The sequence below is a fragment of the Cupressus sempervirens genome, chromosome 8, assembly GCF_028749045.1.
Source record: "Cupressus sempervirens isolate cs-2001-9-10 chromosome 8, ASM2874904v1, whole genome shotgun sequence".
NCBI classification, from domain to species: Eukaryota; Viridiplantae; Streptophyta; class Pinopsida; order Cupressales; family Cupressaceae; genus Cupressus; species Cupressus sempervirens.
Window position 1 is genome coordinate 88,522,373 of NC_143125.1, and position 21,617 is coordinate 88,543,989.

At 42.4% G+C, this 21,617-nt stretch overlaps 1 protein-coding gene across 3 annotated transcripts in view; it reads left to right on the top strand.

Moving 5' to 3' along the window:
* The window catches only part of LOC149541765 (delta-1-pyrroline-5-carboxylate synthase-like), a 214,169-nt gene that overhangs the window by 131,002 nt on the left and 61,550 nt on the right, over positions 1 to 21,617 (top strand). For all 3 annotated transcript variants that reach the window (XM_089796874.1, XM_089796875.1, XM_089796876.1), the window contains one exon: positions 20,885 to 20,953. In XM_089796874.1, coding sequence (XP_089653000.1) covers positions 20,885 to 20,953 — 69 coding nt within the window. The remainder of the gene's footprint in view (positions 1 to 20,884; positions 20,954 to 21,617) is intronic.

The following is a 21,617-nucleotide window of genomic DNA, read 5'->3' on the forward strand; positions in this document are numbered from 1 at the left end:
AAGAAGGAAGGTAAAGACCTACGGTGTACAGATTGCAAAAAAGAGGGTCATACCAAAGGAGCATGCTCAAGTAAGATGTTTTGCGAGATTTGCCAAATAGGGGGTCATGCAATCAAAGGCTGCCCTTATAACTTGAAAACAAGGAACGCCTAGATACTGTTTACTGGAGAATAGTCTACACCACCAGCAACTCCCCCAAAGAACAATAATACAGAAGCTTCACCAGGGGGTACATGAATAACCGAAGAGGTAGTGCCAATAGTAGTAATAACAATAGCAACACGAACACACGCCGACAGGCAATCCAATATGATTCTCAAGGACGACCCATGATCCAATGCCGAAGATGCAACGAATGGGGCCATTTTCCTCAAGAATGTCAAAAGGGAGGGGGATAGAATGGAGGAATGCTCTGCAAATGGTGTGGGCCGAGCAACCATGAGGATGCCAATTGGCCAAGGCAAAAAGGTGTGAACATGCTGGATATTGAAGGATCAGAAAAGGAGGTACTTGCAATAACAAGGATGCAAGCCAAGAAAGCCATATACTCGGAGGTGACAGTGGAAAAAGCAAGATTCGAGGAGGCAGAGCAGAACATCCAAAATGAGTTGAGAGGGGAAACAACAGCTAAGCCAGCCAAGACCCCTAGGAGCAAGGGGGTACCTAACATCATAAGGAAAGTATTAGAAACTACCATTCCAGTCTTCATTGGGGAATTATTGGATACACTACCATAGTTACAAGTCGTATTGACACAAGGAACGCGACCAACTGAGCAGGATCCCCAAGGGGACTAGAAACAGTAGAATAAGTGGAACTAGAAGCAGTAGAGGGGGTAGAAAAAGAAGAAACTTTAGGGGAAAAGGAAGAAAATACCTTATGTACAATAGGTCTAGGGAGAGCGCCAATAGTGGTAGAGATGGAAATTATGGGGTACAAACTCTCAGACATGATAATTGATGGAGGCTTCGAGGTGAATGTTCTATTGGAAGATACTTGGAAGGCAATCGGGAAACCTACCTTGTGGCTGCCCAAATTTTAGCTTGTAGGAGTAGATCAGTGTCGTTGGTAGATTTTGCATTTTGTAGCTAACTTGGTTATACCGTTGGAGATTTTGTATTTTGTAGCTGACGGGTAGATTAGGATTGTTATGTAGCCGATGGACGCCATCGGGAAGGTTCGGCGGGAAGTATTTATACCCTGTCTGAGATCATTGTAAATCATCTTATCTTATGCTCTGTACGTAATCTCTTGGCATATGTGAATAATAAACATAGTACTGCTGTTGTCTTTCTTGTTCCTTATCGGTGTGCATTAATCAATTAATCTATGCGGTAAACATTTGGTGCCGTTGCCCTATGAATCTGGAAGGAGGGAGGAATGAAGCTTAATGCCAAATCAGCTTAACAAGGATCGAAATAAGATAAAGGGAAAAGATGGAATATGTACTGCGCAAGAAAATTTAATCTTGGCACAACAAGTCGAATGTAGGAGGTTCCAGAAGATTGCCGACGGACACCGTAGCGCTAAGGAGTTGTTGGAGGAGACTCGCCAATGGGTGGAATTGGTGGAGGAAGCAAGAGAGGAATTTTTGAACTTGTATTCGCCAAGGAAAGAGAATCCAGACAGAAGGGAATGGACTCGCACAGCTTGGAGTGCCAAGGGAGCACGAGTGTGGAGTGAACTCTTCGTCCGGGATACACTTCCGCAAGGGACAACTTCAAAAGATCTTTCTTCACCAACGTTTGCAGCTGTTGAGACCGCTGGTGTGGGAGTACAGACCGCCGGTGTGGGAGTGTAGATCGTCGATGTGGGAGTGCAGATCGCTAGTGTGGGACTACAGATTGCCGGTGTGGGAGTGCAAAGCGACGGTGTGGGAGTGCAAAGTGTTGGTGTGGGAGTGAACAGTGCCCATGTTGCAGGACTGAACAACGCCTATGCACAAAATCCAGTAGTGATGGCGGGACTAAAGGAGAAGATGCCAAAATTTGATGGCGATAGTATGGCTGATCCAATCCGACATTGTAAGACATGCGAAACGATTTGGAGGGCAAATGGCATAACAGATACAAACGAATGGGTTCGATAGTTTTTGGCCACCCTACGAGGTGTTGCAATTGATTGGTTTGTCAATGCAGATCCCTAGAAATTAACCACTTGGGACGACCTCAAGGAGTTTGCTGCGAAATTTCAGCTACTCCGCGGCGAAAATGAAATCCTAGCCGAAATATACAACACAAAACAAGGGAAAAATGAAACAGTCCGAGTCAACGCTAGGAAGTTGAAGGACTTGATCAACAAAATGGAGAATAAGCCGGTTGATGGATTACAGAAAAGATGGTTCATTGAAGGTGTACACCCGAAATTGCGAAAGAAAATGAAGATCGTACTGCCATTGTCATACACTCAAGCGTACAATCGGGCACTGAACCTGAAAAGTGAGAAAAACATGAAAAAGAAGAAGAAGAGTAGCTCCTCTAAGTCAAATGATGATGTATCATCGGAAGAAGAAAGCAACGATGAGGAAAATAGCAGCAAAAAGATCCGAGCTCTCCAAAAGGACATGATCCATATGATGAAGGAATTTAAGAACATGCAGAAAGAGACAAAGGGAAGTGAGCTTTGGTGCATGGAATGTAAGGCAAAAGGTCACACAAAGGGCTCTTGTCCAAAGAACCAGTTCTGCAACATTTGCCAGATCATGGGACATTCCACAAAAGAATGCCCTTTCAACATGAAAACCAGAAGACCTCAACAAGTGTTCTTGGCATAGGAGGCTTCCGCATCTGGAGGGAGCGGGAACACAAGTACGGAGGGTGCCATGTCCAGAGGATACATAAATAATAGACATGGGCAGAACAACAACAATGCAAACAATAACAATAACAATGCCAGAGTCGAATTCAGTACGATGCGAACGGACGGCCGATTGTTCAATGCCGTGCCTGTAATTTGTGGGGCCATTTTGCCAGGGATTTTTACAACGACAAACACACCAAAATTATTATGCAGATGGTGCGGACCTAGTGATCATGAAGATGCCAAGTGCTCGAAGTCTGGAGTAAATTTGATCACCGTTGGGACAAACAAAGAGGAGGTGTTGGCAATCACACAAAAACAAGCAAAGCTATATGCCGACCCCACAGAAGAAAAGAAGAGGCTAGAAGTACGGAAAGAAATCGAGAAAGCAACACACGCGGAGACATCTTAGTTGGACACCACGAGCACCTCACCAAGGAATTGCACCAAGTAGAACATTGTACGACAAATACTACAAATGGAGGTACTTGTCAAAATCAACGATCTGTTGATCATGATGCCTCAGCTCCGGTCCGCACTCACAAATATCCCACCAACTGCCAAGTTACTAGGAGAACCAAGAAGAGGGAAGGAAATTGCTGCCGGTGAAGAAGACCCAATGTTGCTCGCCCCTCGCATCCGGACGACATCCAACAGTTGTCGAGATGGGGATTCTCAGAAGTGTGCTGACGGACACAATTGTCGACGAAGGGTCTGGCGTGAACGTCTTACCCAAGGACACCTAGAAGAGGCTAGGACAACTGATGTTGTGGCCACCTACATTCCAGTTGTTGATAGTAGACCAACATGGCATAAAACCTCTCGGCATCTTGATGGCACAACTGGTGACAATTGGCACATAGTCATTCCTGTTTGACTTTATCGTGATCTTGCTGAAGAGAAAAGGATACGACGCCATTCTGGGCCGTGGATGGCTTATTCAAGCCAGAGTTAAACACAACTGGAAGAGAAACACTTTATCACTTGAAAGCAAAGGGAAGAAATTTGTCATTGATTTGCACACCCAGATGGTGGGGGAAGAAGCTCTGTCATCAGATTCGGAAGACGAAGATGAAGGAAGGCAACGTATGCAACTAGATCAGGAGGGAGTCTTGCGATTGGAAGGAGGATCAACAGATGACGATTTGGATTTTGTCAATGGTCTCTACCACTGGTAGATAGAGGACTATGAACTGTTCCAGACCTGCAATGTACTGTCAATAGAGGAAGGCCACAACGAAGATGAATTTCCAAGAGGGTTTAGAGAAATAAAAGAATGGGATGTGCTGTTGGATGAGACACCCATCCATGCATTCATTGAGGAGGAGCCCATCAAATACAACGAAGCCACACTGCAAACTATGAATTTGGGAGATGAAGCCGGACCAAGAAACATATTGGTGGGAGATAACTGGGATCCAGTATTGGAAGCAGCGGCATTCAAGATATTCTTAGAATATAAGGATGTATTCGCATGGACATACAAGGATTTGAAATGAGTACCTCTGGAGATGTGTGTGCACCGCATCGTGCTGGTCGAAGGAGTAGTACCTGTATAGAAGCGACCCTACAGGATGAATAAGAACTATACGACATGGGTTACAGAGGAGATCAACCAAATGCTGGAAGCCGGTATTATTTTCAAGGTGTGGACAAGTGAATGGGTGTCACCCATAGTAATCTCACTAAAGAAAGATACCACCCAAATCTAGATATGCGTTGATTTCAAATGCCTGAATATAGTCACAATCACGGATCCCTTCCCGATTCCATTTATAGACAGTATATTGGAAGAAGTTGTAGGACAAAATCTATTCCTTTATGGACGGGTTCTCCGGGTAAAATCAGATTTCAATAGTAAAGAACAAACTGAAGATGACATTTGTCGTAGAAAATGGGGTGTACGCATATAACCGGATGCCATTTGGCCTATGCAATGCGCAGGTTACATTCCAGTGGATCATACTGCATATCTTTGACAAAATGTTCGTGGGAAACTTCAAAGCATTCTTGGATGATTTGTCGGTATTCAGCGCTGAGGACAAACACCTGACACAATTGGGCGAGTGTATGGAGAGATGCCGACGGGCGCGATTAGCCTTGAATCTGAAGAAGTGCAGGTTTATGGTTCCGCAGGGAAGGTTGCTTGGACACATATTCTGTAAAGAGGGATTAAAGATGGATTCGGACAAGGTCAAAGTAATATTGGAAATGCAGCCGTCCACCAATGTAATGGAGGTAAAATCTTTCTTGGGACACAGGTTATTACAGAAGGTTCATGAAATTTTTTGCCAAAGTATCATATCCATTGGACAGATTAATGTGCAAAGGAGAATCATTTAGATGGGAGAAGGAACATGACGAGGCATTTGAAGCACTGAAGGTACAACTAGCTACAACACCCATCTTAGCATATCCGGATTGGGATAAGGAATTCCATGTTCATGTTGACGCATCCAACTATGCGATTGGCACAACCTTGGCGCAGACGGGCAGCTACGGGTTGGATCATCCGATATACTTTGCCTACCGACTGCTATCAAAAGCCGAACAGAGCTACAACACAACAGAATGGGAAGCACTAGGCATGGTTTACACAGTACAAAAATTCTGACACTACTTGTTGGCGACACCATTTGTATTCTATGTGGACCATCAAGCTTTATTGTACTTGGTGAATAAATTGGTCATTTAGGGAAGGATAATTCGGTGGCTCCTTTTGCTACAAGAATTCACCTTCAAAATCGTTGTACGGGCCGGGAAGAAGTATGTCAGTGTGGACCATTTGTCGCGGATTAAAATAGGTGAACCAGCAGATGGAGGCGTGAATGATGACTTCCTTGATGCACCGCTATTCCAAATTGCAGTACTACCAAAATGGTATACTAGTATTGGGGAATACTTATCCATGGGTCAGCCATCGAGGGAGATGCGAGAGAGTGAAAGATGAAAATTGGTATTAAAGAGCCGCTCGTTTCTATTGATTAATGGACTGCTGTACAAAATGGGACTGGATCATATCCTTAGATGGTTTGTCTTGGAGGAGGAAATACCGAAAGTATTGAAGGAAGCGCATGAGGGACCAATAGGTGGACATATGGGACTTGACACCACGACGAGGAAGATACTACTGGTAGGACTGTGGTGGCCGATGGTGTATAATGATGCGCAGGAATGGGTAGTCGGTTGTGACACTTGCAACGAGCTAGGAAGCCATTGAAGAGAGACTTTATGCCGCTTAACCCCTCGCACGTGCAGGAACTCTTCGAATGATGGGGATTGGATTTCATTGGACCTTTGAAGGTAAGCAAGATTGGACGCTGCCGATACATTGTTGTTGCAACAGAGTACCTAACCAAGTGGGTGGAGGCATGCGCACTATCGGATAACTCAGCTATCAGCACAGCAAGATTTATCTACGATCAGATCATTACCAAGTACAAAATTCTATTACATTTAACAAGTGATAGGGGTGGGCACTTTGTTAACCATGTTATTCGACTGCTCATCTCCGAATTCAAGATTTATCATTCACTATCGAACCCGTACTACCCGAGAGAAAACGGACAGGCCGAGGCTACAAATAAAGTTCTGGTATCCATTATCTACAAATCCTGCGCGGTTGAAGATAAAGATTGGGAGGAAAAATTGTGCATGGTGTGTAAGGTGACAACAGGGCACACATCGTTCCAATTAATGTTCGAACAAGAAGCAGTGGTACCAGCGGAATTGATGACAACGAGCTTGAGGATAGCAATGGAAATTAAGTTAGGCGACATGGAAAGCTTAAGGGAGCGACTGTATAAATTGAACAAGCTTGAGGAAAAGCGATTATTGGTGCAGTGGGCGACAGAGGTAAGACAAAATAGGCGTAAGGCATGGCACGATAAACATCTGAAATTGAACAGGTTCCAACCAGGTCAGTGGGTCTTCAAATATGATGGAAGGAACGAAGTCAAACTAGGCAAATTCAAAGTTAGATGGGTCGGGCCATACTAGATCTCGGAGGTAGGTGACAATGGAGCAATAAAATTGTGGACCTTGGACGGGCAAGAAGTGCCTCAGGCAGTGAATGGGTCAAAGTTGAAGATGTATCATGCGAGAAACATACCCTTGGCGTCATAGAATGACAAAGTCCAAACTTCCTTACTGTCGCAAAATACCGAAGTCTAGAGGGATAACTAGGTATGTTGTTAAAAAAAAAAAAAATGAAAAGGAAAAATTTCGCAAAAAAAAAAATGGAAAAAGATTTTTTTTAATTTTTTATGAAGGTGCAATGTAAGGATAGCAAAAAGGAGGAAGCAAACAGAAGGCGTCTTGCAGCTTAACGAAGAGGGGATGGGAGGTTTAGTTGAGGCAGGAAAGTAAAAGAAAATTCCTTCCGAGGTCCCCATTGCCTAGCGCCTTTCGCATTTAACAATGCTTGGGTCATGAATGTATTAGGGGTTTGTTCATTTGCATAAATTTGTGTATATTCAGCTTCATTACAGAAATCTCACTAAGTTTGGCAGCATTTCATGAAATTTGTTGTAGCTGAGATGAGGCATTGTATCCAGTTTCCCATACGTGCTTGAGCTTTAACATACATACCCATTGCTAAGGTGTAGAGGATTGGAATGGATTAGGTGTTTTTGAATTAATTTGAGAGTATTTTGACTAGATCAGGAACCATTTAATGATGCGTAACAGAGATTCAGGGCATTTAATTCTGCTCGCGGGTGGATAGTGTTCCGCGGAGGGAGATAGTCTTCCATGGTTGGCAAGGTGTTGCGGTGAATAATGTTCCACAAGTGGGCCCGGAGTTAGTCTCCCACAGTGGGCTTTAGCTCGCGAGTTTTCTCGAATTCCCTGCGGGGTAGCTTCTGTAGGTGTTATGTTTGTTCGTGGTTGGCTTTGTTCATCCGCGGATGGTCGTAGTCTTCCGCGGCCTTTCTTTCCGCGAGTACCTCTTGTTCCATGGCCTTGTTTCTTCTTCCAAGGGAACCTTTTGTTTTTGCGGGTTGCCTTTGTAACCACGATCCGTATTTCTCTTTTCTGTGGCTAAACAACTCTTCTCCTGCGGATGCAGTGGTTGAGTGCAATTTTCTTAGCCACAGCTTTACCTTCTTTTACACAGACAACGACATCTCTTTCGTTGTGAAGGCAAGTAGCCATAAAAGACAAGCTGAATGAAGAGCAGTGCCATTAACGCTTCCATGCAGGTTATCTAAAGCAAGGCGGAGGGCATCTTCATTGCCAAGCTCAGCTGCTTGCATTAGTGCTCTTACATCCGGAGGAATAGGAATACCTTCACTTGCACGATTAATCCACACCTCTCTTCCTCGCGGGAAGTGTTATGCGGATTGTCCTTCCGTGGGTTGTTATTGAGTTCGCACTTCATTCTTGTAGCCGTGACTTCCTTCCAGCTCATCTTTCGCAGAGGTGGTTGTAAGTTCGACGGGTTCTGGCACTTTCAGCTGAAGGGGTAATTAGAGCACAGAGAAGTCAATATCATTTCCTTGTTGTGAAAGGGAATCGTCAGAAAAGAAGCATGTAGCCGAGACATTTTTGAGGCATATTAACCACCGGAAGAACCCTACAATATAAAAGGAGGAAAGAAACTGTTAGTATATGGAATCGGTAGGAAAACGGAAGCAGTGGAAGAACCAACTGAAGGCAAGTATGGAGAAGAATGCCAGGGTTTTAGCTTCTGGAATCTGAGTTGCAAGGCCATCCGCTTCCAGCAGTAAGAAACAGAAAGTCAGGGTAGAACTCACTCATCTCACGGTTCAGTTTGAGGGACTCAATGGCAGTGAGTGCCAAAAATGGCGGCAGGAAACTCCAGACGCAGACCTAATTAAGCAGATTTTGATACAGGCATAAGTGCATTGGGCCATCTAGCTTCCAGTTTTTTCTATTCGATTGTTTGAATCAATTTTGCAAACTATGATAGAAGCATATAATCAGAACAGCAGAACCAACACATTTTTGTACAAAAAGCATCGATGACGATTTCTTTTAAGCCTAGGGATTTCACTAGGGTTTTTGGCATCCCCGGTCCTGGAGGTAAGGTGGAAATCAAGAACCACAAGCTCTCTAAGGAACGAAAGGAACATTGGATTCGATTGGTAGGCCGCGATCTTACACTCGAGGAGATGGAGTTAGTAATAAAGGGCTCCAAATGCAGAGGGCTTCGGCGAGATCTTATTCGAGAAGGCCACTAGAGGTGCATTATGGATGTCATCAAGAGTAAGTTGACAGGGGCAACTCAGGCTTCAGATATGGCATTGCCATAGATTGTATTCATGAATGGCATCATGAATGGCACGGTGTATGATTGGGCTATAGTTCTTGCTGACAGGATGGAGGAGTTCATGACACTCCAGCACCGCACCTTCTTTATGCCGCACTATGCAATTGGTTTGTTTCTGGAGGCAGCAGTTAATCAAATACCAATGGATGATTTTGAAGCGCTACCTCGGGGAAAGTTGGCACAGGGAGAGCCTCTGATATTTTATTGGAGACATTTGGACACGTGTGGGACAGTAGCGCGGCAAAAGAAGGTATTTCCGGGATTGCAGGCTCACGGGGACACTGATAGCGGACGGGAGGAGACTCCGGAGAGCAGTAGAGTTGAGTACGAGGAAGAGAGTACTTTCGCGGAAGTTGGCAGTGAACCAGCAAATAGCGAGCCCACATTTTTCACCCCATTGCAGTTGTCAACCTTGATGCACTTGTCCGCCCCCACTTCACACACTCCTCCTTTTGGTTAGTGTCATGCACTGGTCGTGATGACCGCACCGGCAGTAGCAGATGTCCCACGGGCAGCAGCTGAGGGTGTCCCATCAATGAGGGTGTCCCATCGATGACAGATGTTGTTGCATTGGCGACCACTCTAGGTGTTCCTTTCTCCACGGCCGTGGCGAATGTTGTTCTAGTTGCACCAGCGGAGCTAGTCTCACAGAGAGTGGAGTTGCCAGAGTCGGAGCCTGAGCCCCAGGTTCGTTTGGATGCGATTGACTGTGATGCAATGTCACCATTTCGTCCTCCTTGTTAGTAGACGCTGAGCCGGTACAGACAACCCAGTCAGCCTAGCCAACACAACAGAAGGAGAGCATGGAGCCCGCACAATCAGAATAGCCGGAGGTGATGGATAGAGTGAGTGCTTTCCTGAGATAGCAGTTCTGACTCATCCCTGCTGAAGTAGGTCCGTCCATTCAGTCCCCCAGGCATCTAGGGGTATTAGCTACAGTAGCAGAGCCTCAAGAGGTGGGAGTGCCACAGGCCGTGGATGCATTGAGAGCAGAGGAGGCCACACCCGATGTGGGCATGGCCACTGCAGACGAGGAAGAGAATAGTGATGTGGAATGGATGATGGAGGGTGTGGCAAAGCAGGATTACGAGTCAGATGAGGAGAGGTGCAGGGACTACCTCAGGGCTATGAAGGTTGCGCTAAAGAAGGGACACAATGTGGCAATAGAGGCTATGACTTGGTGGAGGGAGTGGCATTTGATTCGGGTGTACATTCGTGGGGTTTGTCCTCGGCGATTTCATTCTTGTTTTATAGACAGGGGTTGGCCAACGATTGAGACATCGGAGATGTTGGCAGATTGGGCTACTGAGCCAGAATTGGGATCGTGCATCACTCCATTGGAGAAGCTAGCACACGAGATCTTGGGATTGAATAAAGAGGTTTATTATGCCCACAGGTGTGCGGAGGCGGATAGGGCAGTGGAAAGGATTGTAGCTGAGAGATCTCAGGCAGTCAAAAGGGAGGCTAGAGAGAAGATAGCGACTGTCTTGGCCAGCTAGCAGGCAGCTGAGTGGGCTGCACTATTGCCGGATAAGGAAGCAGCTGAACAGGAATTGCAGTTAACGAAGACATAGGCTATGGATGCGTCACTTCTTCTGAAGGAGGCCGTAGAGGTCAATACATGGATTTAGAAGGATTTGCGCATCCGGATAGATCAGGGCTATGAGTTGCATTGGCAGCAGCATTCTTCATGGGCACCACCTTCTCTCTAGTATTTTTTGTTTTGTTGTATGAGGGTTGTCTCCTATTTTGTTAGTCGTCTGGAGACGACTTTTCTTTTTATGGGGGATGATGTCATCGGTAGATTTTGCATTCTGTAGCCGACTTGGTTATGTCGTCGGAGATTTTGTATTTTGTAGCTGACAGGTAGATTAGGATTGTTATGTAGCCGACGGACCCCTTCGGGAAGGTTCGGCGGGAAGTATTTATACCCCGTCTGGGATCATTGTAAATCATCTTATCTTATCTTATACTCTGTAAGTAATCTCTTGGCATATGCGAATAATAAACATAGTATTGCTGTTGCCGTTCTTGTTCCTTATCAGTGTGCATTAATCAATTAATCTATGCGGTAAACAATCAACATGGCATGAAACTGATTTGCACCTTGATAGGGCAAAAGGTAATAATAGGAACCCAACAATTTGTTTTAGATTTTGTGGTTATTACCTTGGTGAAGAAAGGATATGGTGCTTTATTAGGGAGGGGATGGCTAGTAGTAGCAAAGGCCAATCACAACTGGAAACGAAACACCCTCTTTATTGAATCAGAGGGTAAGAAGTACACTGTAGATCTCAAAAACTAGTAAGTCAGGAGTTGGCATCTAACTCTGAAGAAGAAGAATATGAAGGGATGGAACTTGACGAGGAGGGAGTACTCAGGTTAGGAGAATATTTGGAGGATGACATAGACTCCCTTGAGGGTTTATTTCATTGGCATATGGGCGATTATAAAGTCTTCCAAGCAGATTGCAACGTGTTACAATTACAAGAATCGGAGGAACGATACCTGGAAGGGTATATGAAGTACAAAGGTGGTGTAACTGCCCTGAACACGACACCTGCCCACATTTTTGACCAAAAAGTGGAATACAAAGAGGCTAGTCTCCAGGCCTTAAACCTAGGAGAAGGGGGGCAAACCAAAGAAATCTTTATAGGTGATGATTGGGATCTCGTGCTAAAAGCGGTAGCCCTTAGAATCTTTATGGAATACAGAGACGTTTTTGCATAGACATACAAGGACTTGAAAGGAGTACCACTTGAGGTGTGTGTCCACCAGATTCCACTCATACTTGGAGCAAGACCAGTGTGAAAACGGCCTTATAGAATGAATAGAAACTATGCAGAGCGGATAGGAGAGGAAATCACAAAGATGTTGGACGCAAGGATAATATTTAAAGTTTAGACAAGCGAATGGGTTTCTCCTATTGTAATATCACTCAAGAAGGATGGTACTCAAATTCGGGTATGTGTAGATTTTAGAAGTTTAAATGCGGTGACCATAAAAGACCCATTTCCCATTCCATTTACAGACAACATTTTGGAAGAAGTAGCTGGCCATGAGATTACTCTTTCATGGACGGATTTTCCGAGTATAACCAGATTAGTATTGCGGAGGAGGATAAGCTGAAAACTACATTTGTAGTGGAAGATGGGGTATATGCTTATAATAGGATGCCCTTCGGACTATGCAATGCAACAACTACCTTCCAACGGATTATACTACACATTTTTCATGGTATGTCAGTAGGAAATTTTAAAGCATTCCTTGATGATTGGTCGGTTTACAACGGAAAGGAACACCACCTTAAAATTATTGGAGAATGCCTCGAGAAATGTTTGAGAGCGAGACTGGCGCTCAATCCTAAGAAATGCTGGTTCATGGTCCCACACAACAAACTTCTAGGACATATAGTATGTAAAGAAGGCTAAAAGACAAATCCAGAAAAAATAAAGGTAATTTTGGGAATGGAGGCTCTCGAGAATGTGATAGGTATCAAATCTTTTATAGGGCATGTTGGATATTATTAGCGATTCATCAAAGGATTCACTGAAGTATCACTTCTACTTGAAAAATTAACTAGGAAAGGGGAACGGTTTGAATGGAAGGAGGAACAAGAAGATGCCTTTCAAGAACTTAAAAAAAGACTTGTGGAAGCACTCATCCTTATCTATCCTGATTGGGACAAGGAATTTCGGGTTCATTTAGATGCATCCAACTATGGTATAGGTGCCACCTTGGCCCAAACAGGGAAGGAAGGGTTGGATCACCCTCTATATTTTGCTAGTAGGCTTTTGTGAAAAGCGGAACGAAACTACAGTACCACAGAGAGGGAAGCACTTGGTATGGTCTATGCAGTTCAAAAATTCAGGCACTATCTACTTGCTACACCTTTTACATTTTTTGTTGACCACCAAGCATTAATGTTTTTAGTGAACAAATCAATAATTCAAGGGAGAGTAAGTCAGTGGCTAATTTTGTTACAAGAATTTACATTCAAAATTATAGTAAAGCCCGAAAAAATCATGTAATTGCTGATCAATTGTCTCGCATCAAGTCAGGAGAAGCCGTTGGTGGTGGGATAAATGAGGATTTTCTAGATACTCACCTTTTTCAGATTGTAGTGTTACCTGCATGGTATGAACAGATTGGCCAGTACTTGTCCATAGCTACACTCACGACGTGCCCCTAGTAGAACGGAAAAAATTGCCTTAAAAAGCCGTACATTTCAATTAATTGAAGGGTTGTACAAACTTGGACCAGATGGAATCCTCAGACGATGTGTAATGGAGGAAGAGATCCAAGGGGTTCTCAAAGAATCCCATGAAGGAGTGGCAAGAGGCCATATGGGACTAGATACCATTGCACGAAAAGTACTCTTGGCAGGACTATGGTGGCCCACTTTTTATGCTGATGCCAAGAAATGGGTAGTGAGTTGTGACACATGCCAGCGAGCATGCAAGCCGCTCAAAAAGGACTTCATGCCATTGTTTCCATCTCAACCATAGGAATTATTTGAAAGGTGGGGACTGGACTTCGTGGGTCCTCTACGGACCAGTAAAACTCATCAGTGCAAATATATAGTGGTCGCCATGGAATGCCTGATTAAATGGATAGAGGTACGTGCCTTACCAAACAATATCGACCTTAGTACTGCTAGATTCCTCTATGAATAGTCACCCGATTTGGGATCCTGCTACAATTCACCAGTGATTGAGGAATGCATTTTGTGAATCACATTATCTGAATGATTACCATTGAATATAAAATATTTCATTCTTTCTCTAGCCCCTACTATCCAAGGGCGAATGGTCAGGCGGAAGCCACGAACAAAATATTGGTTGCTATTCTCTACAAAACTTGTGGTGTTGAAGGCCAAGACTGGGAAGAGCAAATTCCAGCAATAGTATGGGCCTATAGGACAACTTATAAAGGTACTATGGGACATACCCCATTTCAGTTCATGTACGGGCAGAAAGCATTGATGCCAGTAGAGTATGTGGTTCCGAGCTTAAGGATAGCCATTCAGAACAGATTAAGTGACGAGGAAAGTCTCAAGGAGCGCCTATATCACTTACTCCAGTTGGAATAAAAAAGAATATTCGCCCAATGGTGTATAGAGGTGGCTTAGAAGCGACGGAAATTTGGCACGATAAACATCTGAAAATGATGAATTTTCACCCAGGGCAACTTGTACTTCGGTACAACGGGAAGAATGAAATTAAGTTGGGTAAGTTTAAAATTCGTTGGCTGGGGCCTTACAAAATAATGGAACTAAAAGCAAATGGAGTGGTAAAGTTAGCTACACTTGATAATTAGCCAATTAAAGATCTGGTGAATGGGTCCAAATTGAAAATATATAAAAAATGAAAAGTTCTTGCCTACTTTATAAACCCCCAAGACTTCAGCCAAAGTCATTTCTTCTTGACCAGGTGAGCAAAGGAAGGCGAATCCCAGCCAGGGCCACATTGTTGATTCCAAAGGTACTAAAGCTGCTACCTTACAGGCAATAACTCAGAAGTCAGTCATGGGCAAGACTAAACTGTCATAAAAGATCATTGCTTCCAGTATCAATTTTGAAAACGTGCTCGACAGTGAGTGTAGGGCATGGTGGAAAAAATAGACGCAGATCATCCTCTCCAAAAGGCATTGGTCGCAGTAGAGGTAGACAAGATTTTCTTTATGTCGATCTTTGATTTACACGAATTTGAACCTATCCTCTGAGATTTGATTACGAGTAATGATGGAGCAGGTCATCAATCTGTCATACAATATGCTTAGCACCAGGTGGTAGTTTCTTATTCTTCTAAAGTACTTAGTTGTTACATCCCAAATTTTGCCCTAAAATTTTATGCTGATTAGAGCCGTTGAACCAAATTATTTCTTCATGTTCATGTGAAATTGAATTAGTTAATTGTAGCCGTTGTTATAACATGTTAGTTATAGCCGTTGCTTATTCCTTCATGTTCATGTGAAATTGAATTAGTTAATTATAGCCGTCGCATCGATTTAATTATCATATGAAAGTGAGTTAGTTAATTATAGCCATTGTATCAATTTATTCATGATCATGTGAAATTGAGTCAGTTAATTATAGCCATTGTACATACATAATGAACAGGTTAGTTAATTCGACATCGATGAAATTCCTAATGGTTACTTAATGATTTTTAGTTAGCAATTTATAAATCTTGAATTGATGTCTTGGCGAGAATGTTGTTTTGAATGATTACAGGATGAAGACTGGAGAGAGAGGGGAAGCATTGTGAAATAGGATCATCGGAAGGGGATGGTCGAATGGTTTAGTCATCAAAATCGACAGGTTTGGCCTAAAACCATCTTGGCAAGGTTACTAGGACTTGGCAACATATTTCATGGTGGAACTGCATGAGCTATAAAGTGAAACGTAATAATAAAACAATGTAAAATAAAACATAAGATCTTACCTTTAATAATTATTAAATATTAATATCATTTAATTATTATTTTATAGTCTTAGATATGATCATATGTAAATCATAATAAAATGACACCATTACATCAAAAATATTAATCTAACGATGCCACCTTATTATTACGTACATACAAGCATAGTTGAGAAAATAAAACAATATTAAATATTTAAAACCTTTCATCTTCTTTTCTTTCTCATTTTCTTTTCCCTCCTTCCTTTCTTGCCTTTTAAAACTGATTTGAATAGTTTTTGATTTGAATCTTGTAACCGATGGTAGCCGTAGAGATAGGATTAAACTTTAATATTCTCTTCGGCATTCTTTCTTTATCATCAGCCTTCTTAATTCCTTAGCCGTCAAGATCCCTATTTTAGCTCTAGTGATTGAACCCAGTTCAGCGACCATTCTTGCGTTTACTCCAAACAATACCTTCTTCCTCGGTTTATTGATCGAGACAGGCAGCTTACATAAGTGTGGCTCTTTGCAAAATCGGGTGACAAAGAGGGAGTCACGTAAGACTTCTAGTCCGATTCATAGAAATCGTTTATACTTTCCTTTTCATTTTATGATTGCAGAATTGGCGGATCAGAACATGGTCTCTTTTATTATAAGTATGTGAAAATAGAACCTGAACTGTAAATAGGTTCATCATTTCTCATTTGCAAAGTGTATCAATCTTCCTTCGAGATATAAGATAGCAAACTGAGCTTGAAGTTTATTGTTTTCCATTAGAGTTGGCGTTTTCTTAATGTGATATAAGGCAATGATTTTAGTTTGTTATAACCCTTTCAAGATTGTTTTAAAGATTGCGGACTATTATATAAATAGCCAAGTAATGATTTATACTCAAGTTTGTAGTTTCTTAGATAATCAAATATGTAATCTTTTTGCATTTTTCCGTGAATCTATCATCACAGATTTAATCATTTACAACCTGGTTTGATATTGAACACCAAGGAATTCACCAGGCAAAATGCTAGAATATGGTGAAGAAGGTGTAAAGTATCTAAAGAGAAAATAATCCGAAGGCACCAAGGAATCACGGTCTTGATAGCCTAAATATATTGAGGAGGTGTAAATGAATTTGCAAAACAAGAATGATATCGAAATCAAATAAATAATAAAATAATTAATGCATTAGCTCATGCATGTTCCACTCATGAAGGAAGTTGTCAAGGCGAGTGTTGGAGATCGATTTGTTAACCCATAATTTGAAATCCTTGGCCAAGGTGGAATTAGGCAGATTTGCTGGAACATGTGATCTATGTTGTTGTCCAGACGCTTCAATTATTTTGTCGAGTAACTGTTGGGACCTCAACCCACCTGGATACTCTGATGGCTGGATTAATGAACATCCCAAGCCCGACCTTGAGGTAGGGAGGGATGTTCTATTAAATTAGAATGAGTGGGGATAAGTAATGGTCCGCGGTTGGGAGGTTAAGCCTATGCCAATGCTTCTCCTCTCACCAAAGCCAGGGCTTGGACAACCATTAAAAGAAGCTTCACAAATAATTTGTATGTTCTTTTAACTTCTGTATGTTAGTTAATACAATTTTAGAAGAATGTCATTTACTTTATGAGTAGTTATTTCGCTTCAAATATCTCAAACTTGTATTTCCTTTCAAGAATATCTACTAGTTATTTTCGGTTGAGTATCTAGAAGTAGTTGAATGAATACATCTGATCGTTACTTCAGCTGAATAAGATAGTTAATTGTTAACATTTCATGTTCTTGGTAAATCAGCATTAGATTTTATTTCAGTTATAATCAGTTGTTGAAAATCTTAGTCATGTGAATGGAGTTAGAAATCAGATAGATAAGACTAAAATTAGTTATTGGAAAACCTTATGTTACATTAGTAGGGTTTTTGGAATTCCTAATCGGGGACAGGAGTTGAGCAAAGGCCCTATGACAGGAGAAGACAAGTGGAAATGGCTAAAACTCCTGTGCCGCCAGGATATTACCAATGAGGAATGGGAAGGTATTTTGAAGAATAGTTGGGGGTTGAGAAAGGTTTTCATTGCGAATGAGGAATGGTGTTGCGTGGTCGATTTGGTAAAAAGTAATCTCACAGCTAGCAGTCGCACCTCTGATATTGCTCTTTGGCTGTTGCCAGTGGTGGATGGCCTATCCCAAGGATCGATTTATAATTGGGCTCAATTCCTTTCTGGTAGACTGCGGGAATTTCTGGAATTGCGGCATAAGGCTTTCTACATGCCCCATCATGCAGTGGCTTTGTTCTTGGAGGCAGTTCGGCTACAAGTTAGTAGTGAACATCGTGGGACATTGGTACCAGCAAGTAGAGTGGAACCGTATCGACCAACGATGACTTATTGGCTACATCTAGACACCTTGGGTGTGGGCTCCCAGGGTTGTGGTGAACCTACCAAAAAGAAAGCACAACAAGCCATAGTAGTGGAAGAGGATGAGGACCAAGTCAGTTTTGAAGACATGGCGGGTGATACAAATTCCTCCTCTTCTGATTCCCAAGTAGCCGAGATTCGCGTAAGTCACTTACAGGGCATCGCAAGTGAAGTAGTGTTTCTACCACCTACAACAGGGTCCCTTCCTACGAGGGTCAGTGAGGTTCCTCAGCCAGCTTCTCCACCTAGTGATATTGTCGTACCACGAGTTTCTTCTACTGAAGACGCTAGCTTAAAAGCAACAAGTGGCTCAGGACACTTTCTGACATGGGGGGCTTCTAAGCTATCTATTCCAAGAATCAAGCCCTTTCTCTTGCCAGACCAACATACTCGCACCAAGGCGATTGATTTAAGAGGACAATTTCACTGTGGACACAAGGTACGACTATAGACACCTCTCGAGCCAAAAGTGGTCCAGCGTGTGGCTCTTGTTGTTAAGTCGGCTGTGGGGGAGCAATCGAAGGATCCTTCCTCTCCGGGTACTTAGGTGACAATGGCAAGAGCAGATACTGTTTTAGAAGAGGCTGACAAGTTGCTGGAAGAAGAGGGGTTGGTGTCATTCGTTGTGCCCTCGCAACTTAAGGAACCAGTGGAGATACAAAGTGGGCATGAGGAACCTTTGGTTCCAACTTTTCTTGCAGCTTAGGCAGAAGGATTTCTTACGGAGTTACGGGCTATGGAGCATTCTACTCGGGAACTCCTTCAGCATGCGCAGTCCTATAACTTGGAGGGTGTACTCGTTGCAGCTGCAGCATCAGCCTAGTTCATGTGAGCTGACTACTACATAGATTGGGGTCTCTTAGAATAGAGTAAATACAACCAGGAAGATAATGTCACTACTTGGACCAGCTGTTCTATCATTTCTCAGACCCAGGTTGCTTCCTCTCCTCTCATGGCCTCTCTGGCTGCTATAGAGATTGCTTTCGGGGTTTTTTTTGGAAGCCCAGTGGGACAAACATCTCCATAAGCAAGTACAGGCGGAAAAGACTTCTTTGTTAGCAGGTTGGCAATTGGAGCGAGCTGAGTCGGAAGGCAAGTTGGCAGCGGCTGAAGCTAAAAAAATGGATACTTTGCGGGTACTTCAGGGCGTTCGTACTAAACAGAAGACGGCGGAGCGGGAGCTGCAATGCTTGCGAGGCACTTTGAGTCCAAGGATGTCCTCCAATCCTTCTTCTTGAAACATTTCTCAGTTGTTTTAGTCGTCGTCTGGAAGACGACTCTTTTTTTGGGGGGGATATATGTAGTCGGCAATTGGTTGGTAGTCGGCATTCGGTAATTTAATTATTTAATACTTTTGTTAGTAGGTAGTTAGGAATTGGGGAGTGTGTCGGTTGGTTTCTAACCAACCGATCCCTTTATAAGCAGATTGATACTTGGACATTGTACATTCATGTTTTGGTGATATTAATAAAATAAAACTGTTCCTCACCTCCATTAGGATAACATTGTGGTATGATATATTGGTGAGTCTGACAGTAATAGTTGTATGATATTCTATAACTTCTGGTAGTAATTGCTCTCTATAGTTGTGAAAGGTAGTCCAACTGTTTGTGTAGGCCAGTCAAAGTTTCAGAGAGAGAGAAAACAGTCCCCTGCAGGCTGAAATTGTCATTTTCCAGTTTGATGATCTGGTCTAGATTTCTTTGGTAAGTAATAGGGGTTGACGGTGTCTACAGTAGCAGTTCATCATGAAGCTGAACCATCCTCTAGGCAATACTAAGGGCCCCAAGGTTTGTAAGAGATGCAGAGGGAAGCAAAATTTCTTCTTGACAGGTGAATAGGAGAGCAACCTGGGCGGAGCACAACACAAAAGCAAGGCGGGAAACCCTCATAAAAGGAACTCAGTGCAGGCTCAAAGTAGGAAGTCCCCCGTAAAAAAGGCAGCAGAAAGAATGGATAGTTACTGTGGAACCAGGAGAAGAGAGGAGCACATCTGGTTTAGGTGAACGTAGAGAAGAGAAGGGAACGCAGAGAAGTTGGGAATCACCGTTGGAGTAGATCGGACTGGAGTGAAACCCAATTCCATGAGTAGGAAGAAGTAACAGAAAAAATGATCTTCTCAGCCCGATATCCAAACAAACCGACGGTAGGAGGAAATCCCTGCGAATGACCAGAACAAAAGCAAAGGCAAAACATGATGGAGCTAGCTGCAATGGAGATGCAGGAGAGCCACGGGAAGACACACCAGACCACACGCAAATGCATGCCGAAGCTAGAGAGGGGGACGACATCCATTGTCCCTGTGGAGTTGCAGAGACAGATCGTGCGGGTTGCGGGAGAACACATTGCGGGAGGAATACTGGTTGTATGAAAGTGCCAAATAATTGGATGAAGGGTAGTTCAAAAAATTTAAAATACAAAATTCTGCCTCTAAAATATTGGATTGCAGCAGACAGATTGATGGCATTTTGCTGACAAATATCTTTCATTTACACTCAAGGTACACGCTTAATTCTAAACTATAAATGTATACTGGACTGACAAGTACAGTACATACTGTGGCATATCAACGATTTCAGATTGAAATTTCTGGTCATTTGTTTTGTATATATTTAGGCTGATAAGATATGAATTTTGCTTCTTATACTAATGTTTTTGTTGCTTCCTCTTTTTTTATACAATGAAATAAATAGAATATTATATTGTCACCTAGCATAAATGTTATTCACAGTAACAGCATAGATAACGTTCAGGGTAACAGTCCTTTTTCTTGGCTTTAGGTGTTTGGTGGTTTGTACTTCGTATTTTTGTCTTTATGATTGTAGATTTGTCTCTTGTCAAAAAAATTAAAGAATAATGACGAACAGATCTAGCACATGTTATGGTTACTTGGTGAGCTTTGATATCTAATTTATTTTTTAAAACATAAAATCCGTGTGTCCTTTTCACATGTTGAATGCTGGCTTTCTCTTTTCAGTGCTCACACAGACTGTATAGTAACTGAAGATCATGATGTTGCAGATGTTTTCTTACGCCAGGTAGACAGGTATTTATTTTTGTTCTATTTTTACTTCAATAGAGTGTCATTTTTTCTTGATTTGTAGATAGACCCACCTTGTTTAGCACATAGGTATTAGGAGAGATAAAAGAATCAAAGGACTTGTAAAGGAAAGTGACACAGCACAAAATACTATTTGTTTTCCATCTCATCAAAGCACTCTTATCTCTTTTCGATCTTATCTTAAATATCAGAGTGCTGATGGTGATTTCTCCTTAAATGCATTCTAAATTACGTCTAGAAACATGAGAATTATGTATGTTCAACAACATGAAAAATAATGCGTTCCTTGTTGAAGGAAACACATCTTAAATCATATCTCCAAGCATGGGAACTATATCAACTTAACATAATGATTACAAGGAAAGTTGAGCTCTATAAGAACTAGGAAAGATAAGATCTGAGCTCACTGTTGAATTTGCAATGACCTTTTCGACTTCTTCTGGTTCATTTTGATACAAAAGTCCTTTGCGAGTTTTCAATCTTTTATTTCAAACCTGATGGCAAAGAACACTTCATTTGAAGTTATCCAATTCTTTGGCCACTTTTCTGATTACCTGCCTACTGCTACCATGTGTTAAACCTTTAACAAGTAAAAAAGTGCTATCAGAACATAAGATAAATATTGCACTGTAACACATCCATTATATTT